This window comes from Chiloscyllium plagiosum, chromosome 10 (assembly GCF_004010195.1).
Source record: "Chiloscyllium plagiosum isolate BGI_BamShark_2017 chromosome 10, ASM401019v2, whole genome shotgun sequence".
NCBI lineage: Eukaryota > Metazoa > Chordata > Chondrichthyes > Orectolobiformes > Hemiscylliidae > Chiloscyllium > Chiloscyllium plagiosum.
In genome coordinates this window covers 31310553-31318282 of record NC_057719.1, presented here as the reverse complement: position 1 = coordinate 31318282, position 7730 = coordinate 31310553, and the positions used below count along the sequence as shown (strand labels likewise).

General features: G+C 40.2%; 1 protein-coding gene across 2 annotated transcripts in view; it reads right to left on the bottom strand.

Annotated features, from left to right (window-relative positions):
- Positions 1-7730, bottom strand: part of LOC122553491 (ubiquitin-like protein FUBI) — a 34480-nt gene that overhangs the window by 10159 nt on the left and 16591 nt on the right. Inside the window, exons 1-2 of one of the 2 annotated variants that reach the window (XM_043697319.1) lie at positions 5726-5841; positions 1553-1634 (exon numbers count right to left, since the gene is read on the bottom strand). In XM_043697319.1, the coding sequence (XP_043553254.1) occupies positions 1553-1627 (75 nt within the window). In that variant the 5' untranslated portion in view covers positions 1628-1634; positions 5726-5841. Of the gene's footprint in view, positions 1-1552; positions 1635-5725; positions 5842-7730 lie in introns of those variants that run through there. The other variant, XM_043697320.1, reaches the window with a different exon arrangement.

The window sequence follows — 7730 nt, the reverse complement described above, 5'->3', positions numbered from 1 at the left end:
ATGAAGTATCGGGAGATATGGACAATCTGCTTAAAATATGGGATCAGGATTTGGGACTAGAAATCTCCACAGAAACGTGGAATGGTATCTGGGAAAATGCTAGAAGAATTACTATTTGTAACAGAACCCAGGCTATCCAGCTGAAGATACTTCATAGGGCCCATATAGCACTGGTTCGATTGGCAAAATTTAAGGCAGGAGCATCTCCAATGTGTCCTAAATGCAAAATAGAGGTGGGCACTCTTGTACATTGCTTATGGACCTGTCATAAGATCCGTAGATATTGGACTAAAGTAGCAAGAACTCTGACAGAAATTTTATGAACGGAAATTAAAGTGGACCCTGTATCTCTCCTTTTGGGCTTTTTGAACTTTCCCTCCCTGGACACGTACGGGAAGAGACTATTTTCTATTCTTTCTTTCTGTGCAAGGGAAAATATTTTGGTGAACTGGGTGGCTGAGGGCCCCCCGGACTTTCAAATTGGCACAGATTAATTATGGAATGTATTCCCCTTGACTTCCTCACAAATATGGTGCACCAAAAGACCGAATTATTTTATAAAATATGGCAGCCCTTCTTGAATTACATAAATACAGATATTTCGGCTTTCCTAACAAGGGCTTTTATTTAATTGAGATTACAAACCTGGCTGGTCCGGGGCCCCTCGGGAGAGGATTCCCGCACGAATACGGGTTTTAATACATCTGATGTTAACACATTCCGAGCATGTAAGAGACTTAAATATACACTCTGGTTAGTTGTAGGTTAGATTAGTAGATAGTTTTTTTTTCCTTCTTTTTCGTTTTTTTTTCTGTCTCTTGTTAAATTTTGGCTATTGTATATTTGAGTTAATTGTATATCAATGTTTATATCTGAGAGTTTTGTTTATTTTTGTAAACTTGTAAAAATGTTAAATTTCTAATAAAAATATCTATAAAAAAAACACGCAATTTCCTTTAAACTTTTGCATAAAGGAAGTCACTTTGTGTCAGTATATCAGAGTAGCCTGCTGGGGCACTTGAAGAGTTGGTACCCTATTCTCCTAGGTTATTAGAACCTAGTTAGTTTAGCTTAGAGGCATCAGTGTTATGTTGTAACAGTGACGCTATTAGTGAATAAAGGGGAAGACTAAAATTAAACTAATCTGTCTGCAAGAGGTTTTTATTCCAGAATTCTAAAGAGTACGATCTCTGGGACGAACTAGAGAGAGAGGCTTTACAAGGGATACCTTGGGCGGTCTCAAATCTCTAAACAACAGCCGAAGACAAATGCAATATGTTCAACCATAAGCGAATTGGGAGTTTTTACTGCTAAACTGTGTATAGTTCATCATTGGGTACAGCAACATGGCAGAAAATATCCTTATAGACAGGAGCATAAGTGGAGACAATTTATAAAAACTAATTCCAAAAACAACTTTCTATCAAAAGAATAGGATCAATACCAGAAAAAGACTCAAATGCCGGGTAATTGTTAAAAATACAAATTAGTAATTTGTAGAGATTGAGATTTTAGCCTCAAAAACGTTAGTACTCAATTTAGTACAGTCTACCTTGATTTGCCCAACAGTCTCTTCCCCAGTCACATCAAGAGTGTGGATCTTCTGAGCATGTAGAAACAGCTGCATGATACTTCTAGGAAACAAAACAAAAATATCTTTCAATGTGTAAAACACTAAGTGCCTACATTTCACTTACAACTCATTTCCAAATTGGCTTCCAGTCAAATAATACAAATAGCCATCAATAAAATATTTCAACAAAAGGAACAGCTCATGCACAGATATCACTGTTGATCCTCTGGTACCTCTGAAATACATGAATCTATATTCATTGCCAATAAAGTTTAGTTAGTTCAACTAATGGCAGTAAACTGGTCATTTTTAACTTGTTAGGACCATACATAATTGCAGACCCATACTCTTAATCACCTTTGAGGTTGCCTAGCAAGCCATCTCCCAGACTGTTCCTGTAGTGGTTTACAAAAGATTCCACCAACTTCTCATAGCAACTAGGGTTGAACACTGCCTCACACGACAAGGCTAACGATACTATCGAGTCATATAGCATGGAAATAGACCCTCAGTTCAACCCATCCATGCCAATAATGTTTACAAAACTAAATTAGTCCCACTTGCCTGCATTTTGCCCAATTCCCTCTACACCTTTTGACATTTATCTCGACATTTAACCAAATATCTTTTAAACATTGTACCTGCACCTATCACTTCATCAGGCAGTTCCCCCTTGCAGAAGCATGACCATAATGTTAGAATTCGTTAAAGATGGAGACTGACACAGTTGATTGAGGCTAAGGCCCTGAATCTAAATAAGGTTCAATGTTACAAGGCACAAGCTGACTATGCTTACTTGGAAGGATCATCGTGGATGGACAATGGAAAATATCTAAAGAGCACATATTGCATTTCTTCCATGTGTTCATTTCTATCTGGCACAGCAATGAAACTGGAAAGTCAGCCTGACCATAGTGAAAGAGGGAAATTAGGGATAGTATTTGATTCAAAAGTTTGCCAAAAATAGACTGGATGATTGAGTGACGTTTAGATTTTGAAGGAAGACAAAAGGTTTCATCAAGAGGGAAAAGATGACAGTAGGAGTGTACATTTACAGGAACATATAAACTGATGGCAAAAGCTTCTGTAGGTATCTGAAGAGTGAAGACAAATGAGGTCCCTTTCATTAAGAAACAGGGGAAGCTATTGTGAGGAACAAAAAGAAAGCATACAGATTAAATATATACTTTGATTCTATCTTCACAAAAAATAACCCAAGTAACTCAAATATCATGGTCCACAGAGAGCGAGTAACTGAAGAAAATCAGTATTAATTGGGAAAGAGAGTCTACACTGTGGAAACAGACCCTTCTGTCCAACTAGTCCACACTGACCATGTTCCCAAACTAAACTCATCCCACTTACCTGTGTTTGGCCCACATCCCTAGGGCTATACCTTTCCTATTCACGTACTTATCCAGATATCTTAAATGTTGCAACTGTACCTATATCCACCACTTCATTATATATACAAACCACCCTCTGACAAAGTTGCCCTTAGATCTTTCTCCCTACCTGAAAAATATGGCCCCTAATTTTGAAATCAACCACTAGGTTAATCAACTTTTGCTATTCACCTTAGTTAGGCCCCTCCTGATTTTATCAGCCTCTAAAAATAAAATCACGCTTCAACCTCCTACACTACAGTGAAAAATGTCCCAGTATACCCTGATACCTCAAACTTTCCATCCTCTACATTGAGAAATATTAATTGTTATTCCCATCGAGTCTCTCTGAAACAATGTCCTCAGAAAAATAATCATCTCCACCTGAAGTGAGTGACCCCTCAAGTGAACTCTAGCCCTTAGTAATACAACTGCCAAGACTGGGAGGAGGGCATATCAGTAGTAAAGTAGATTCAGATCAATAAGAGCTGTCTGATATTTGAGGTCACTAGAAAACCTGTGAACAAGGATGAAAATTACAACACCAGGTCATAGTCCAACAGGTTTAGTTGGAAGCACACTAGCTTTCGGAGCATCGCTCCTTCATCAGATGATGCACTTTCTCACACTCAACCCCAACCCAGACACACACACCCCCCTACAAGCACACATTTTGTGGGGTGAATTTGTACTTGCAGGGTTACATTGTACTTTGCTCAAAAACTGCATGAATTCATGTAAAACTCTGATCCTAATCAAAAAAGAGAAATAAATCTAAACATCATGGCATAGACAGAACACAGGGGGCTAACACCTTCAACATATTGTCTAGCTATCACCCATTGTTAACAGCTAACCTGAGAATGCAACTTTTAAAAAAAGTCATGATTTGGAGATGCTGGTGTTGGACTGGGGTGTACAAAGTTAAAAATCACAACACCAGGTTATAGTCCAACAGGTTTAATTGGAAGCACACTAGCTTTCGGAGCAACGCTTCTTCATCAGGTGATAGTGGAGAGCTCGATTGTAACAGAATTTATAGCAAAAATTTGCAGTGTGATGTAACTGAAATTATACATTGAAAAATTGATTGTCTGTTAAGCCTTTCATCTGTTAGAATACAGTGATAGTTTCACTTCTTTAATGTTTAAATCACAAAACCTTTGCTTTTTAAAAATTGCATTCTCGGGTTAGCTGTTAACAATGGTTAGACAATATGTTGAAGGTGTTAGCCCCCTGTGTTCTCTGTCTATGACCTGATGTTTAGATTGATTCTAATCTAAAAAGTGAGGTAACAGAGTTGTACATAAATTCATGCAGTTTTTAAGCTCAGAGTTCTACATGAATGTATGCAGTTTTTGAGCAAAGTACAATGTAACTCTGCAATGTAACACCTTCAACATATTGTCTGGCTATCACCATTGTTAACAGCTAACCTGAGAATGCAACTTTAAAAAAAAGGTTTTGTGATTTACACATGAAAGAAGTGAAACTATCATGGTATTCAAACAGATGAAAGACAATCAATTTTTCAATGTATAATTTCAGTTACATCACACTAAATTTTTGCCATAAATTCTGTGTTAGGATTGAGCCCTCCACTATCACATGAGGGAGCGATGCTCCGAAACCCAGCGTGCTTCCAATTAAACCTGGTGTGGTGCGATTTTTAACTTTGTACACCCCAGTCCAACACCAGCATCTCCAAATCGTGTGAACAAGGAACATGAGTAGGCTACTGAGTTCTTCATGCCTGTTTTGCCATTCAACAATATCACGGTTGATCAGATTTTAAACAGAATTCTACATTCCTACCACCTGAAGGAGCGACGCTCCGAAAGCTAGTGTGCTTCCAATTAAACCTGTAGGACTATAACTTGGTGTCGTGTGATTTTTAACTTTACACAGCCCTGATAATATTGCATCCCCTTGGCAATAAAGAATCGACGACTGCCTTAAAAGATTCTTAACACACAGCAAAAGTGTGCAGGTTAAGTGAAATGGCCATGCTAAATTGCCTATAGTGTATGGTAAAGGGGTAAATGTAGGGGAATGGGTCTGGGTCGGTTGCGCTTCATTGGGTCGGTGTGAACTTGTTGGGCCTAAGGACCTGTTCCCACATTGTAAGTAATCTAAAAAAAATCTAATCACAGCATTTTGGAGAACAGAATTCCAAAAAACAGTCACTCTGGAGAAAGGTTTTCCTCATACCCTCATTTTAAAAAAAAATATGATCCCTAATTCTCGATTACCTCACAAGAGAAATATCCCTTCCACGTAGACCCGATGTCACCTTTGACTCTTCTAAACACCACAGTACCTTCAATCATGAGGCAATTCACTCACTCCACCAAGTGTTATAAAACCTCCATGATCTACCTCAGAGACATTAAATTCCTTCGGTAAACAGAGCGGCCAGTTCTGTACACGGTACTCCAGATGCGGTCTCACCCTGAGATGCGGTCTCACCCTCCCACAAAACGTGAGATTCGCCCAATGGAGGCCGCCGCGTGGCTTCTGGTTACCAATACATCCGCCAGCCTCAGACCCTCTAACATAGACCTCCCGCAGGAAGGTGCCGCCGCCGCCAGCCCGCACTCCCAGCAAATGGCGCCGGCCCAAAGGGAAGCCCAGGTCACAGGCCCGGCGCCATTTGCTGACACACACACACAGCCCCAGGAGCTGAAAGTCCACAGCCCGCAACACAGTCAAGGCAAGGAGAGGATAAATCCGTCCTTTCAGAACTCGACAAACTGCGATCACTCACCGAGAAAAGTCAGGGCCGGTTTCACAGTGAAAACAGGAACGACTTCACCAATACCTCCCTAAACAGAAAAAGAGGGAGCTACTGCACACGCGCGCTATAACGGCAAATAGCTGCGCATGCGTACGTGCAAAGACCGTCGGTCGAGGGCCATCGGACTGACTGCGCGTGCGCAATTTGAATTCTCCTGGTGGAGCGTGCCAGAGTCGTCAATATCGTCTGGACCATGCGTAGTTTCCACGTGTACTCATTAGGGACATTTGAGTGTTCGTGTGGGCTGCTCCTCTCACATCAAATTAAAATGTTCCTTGAAATGGTGTGTGTAAGGCAGAATCTACAATCTTTGAGATAAAGTAGAGAAGAACTGATATTCTTGTTTTGTTAGGACTTAAAAACATTTTACAAGTGTAGGCAGGATGAATGCAGAAAAGATCACGCTCCTAACTTATGCCATCTAGGTGGATAGGCTTTGGGAGTTAGGAGATGAGTTTTCCAGTATTCCTAGCCTCCGACCTGCTCTTGTAGGCACTTGTGTTTGTGTTGAGTCCAGTTGAGTTTCTGGCCAATAACAGGATGTTACATTATTTAAAAGACCAAATGCTGACAAATGGGATTAATTTAATTTAGGATATCTGGTTGGCATAGGCAATTTGGACTGAAGGGTCTGTTTCCGTGCTGTGCAACTCTTGACTCTGTTTCTGCTGGCTGAGATGTTCTACAACAGGGCACTGTATATAAAATAATTGCAAGTTTCAACGCAATCTGGGAGGAGTGTGAGACAACATGAAGTATATTTGTACTCACTGAGTAGTTATGATCTGGAAGGTGCCAAGGCTGCAGAACCAATGATTTCAAAAGAGAATTTGATGGGTATTGAAGGGAGTAAACCTGCAGGACTAAGAAGTTGAGTAGAATGTGACTGATTGGATTGCTGCTTAGAATGATAATGGATAGGGTTCACTTTTGTCATTTATATAAGGGATTTATATGAAGGTGCTGAAGTCATAGTTGTGTTTGCAGATGATGCTTCAGGTATATTGTTCTTTGAAGTTTGCTACACGTAGATAGGGTGGCTAAGATTGCTTTTTTGCTCACAACTAGAGTACAGGAGTTGGGACATTATGTTGAGATTTTACAAGATGCTGGTGAGGCCTCTTTAGTGTGCTGCATATAGTTCTGGTCACCCTGTTATAGGGCATATTAAGGTGGAGATGGTTCAGAAAAGATTTACCAGGAAGTTTCTGGAACCAAAGGGTTTGAGTTATAAGGTAAGGTTTCTCTGGAGTATAGGAGATTCAGAGGTGACCTTGTAGAGGTTAATGAAATCATGAGGGGTATAGACAAGGTGATTGGCAGATGTCTTTTCCAGAGGGTGGGGATTGGCACTCTTTTAAAACAAAGAAATTTTTTTTTTTTTAAACAGTGGTTTGTGTATAGAATTCTAGAGGAAGTGGTGGATGCAAGTAGTTACAAATGTTTAAGATAGATAAGTACATGAATAAAAAATGTTTGGAGGAGTATGGACAAAACCCAGACAGGTGGGACGAGTTTACTTTGGGATTACATTCATCCTGAACTGCTTGTACCAACTTATCTCCTGTGCCATAAGCGATTTGGACTAAACTACAACTTTACTCGCTTTTTAAATTTGTTGTATATAGAATTGAGATTTAAAAGTGTCTCAAAACTCAAAGAATGTATGATCACTTTCTATCTTAAACTGCTTTTCTGAATTTAAAGTAAGGCACAGCAGCCAGCTAAAGATGAGGCTGCTGTAAATGTAACAAATGGCTGGAAAATGGACACCTGAGTTTTGGTGGTTGTTTTGACAGCAGTTTGAATTTAACCAACTAGTCCAAACGGACCCCACCACCAAGGATATATTTCCCTCCCCTTCCCTATCAGCGTTCCGAAAAGACCACTCCCTCGTCAGGTCCACACCCCCCACCAACCCAACTCCACTCCCGGCACCTTCCCCTGCAACCGCAAGAAATGCAAAGCTTGCGCC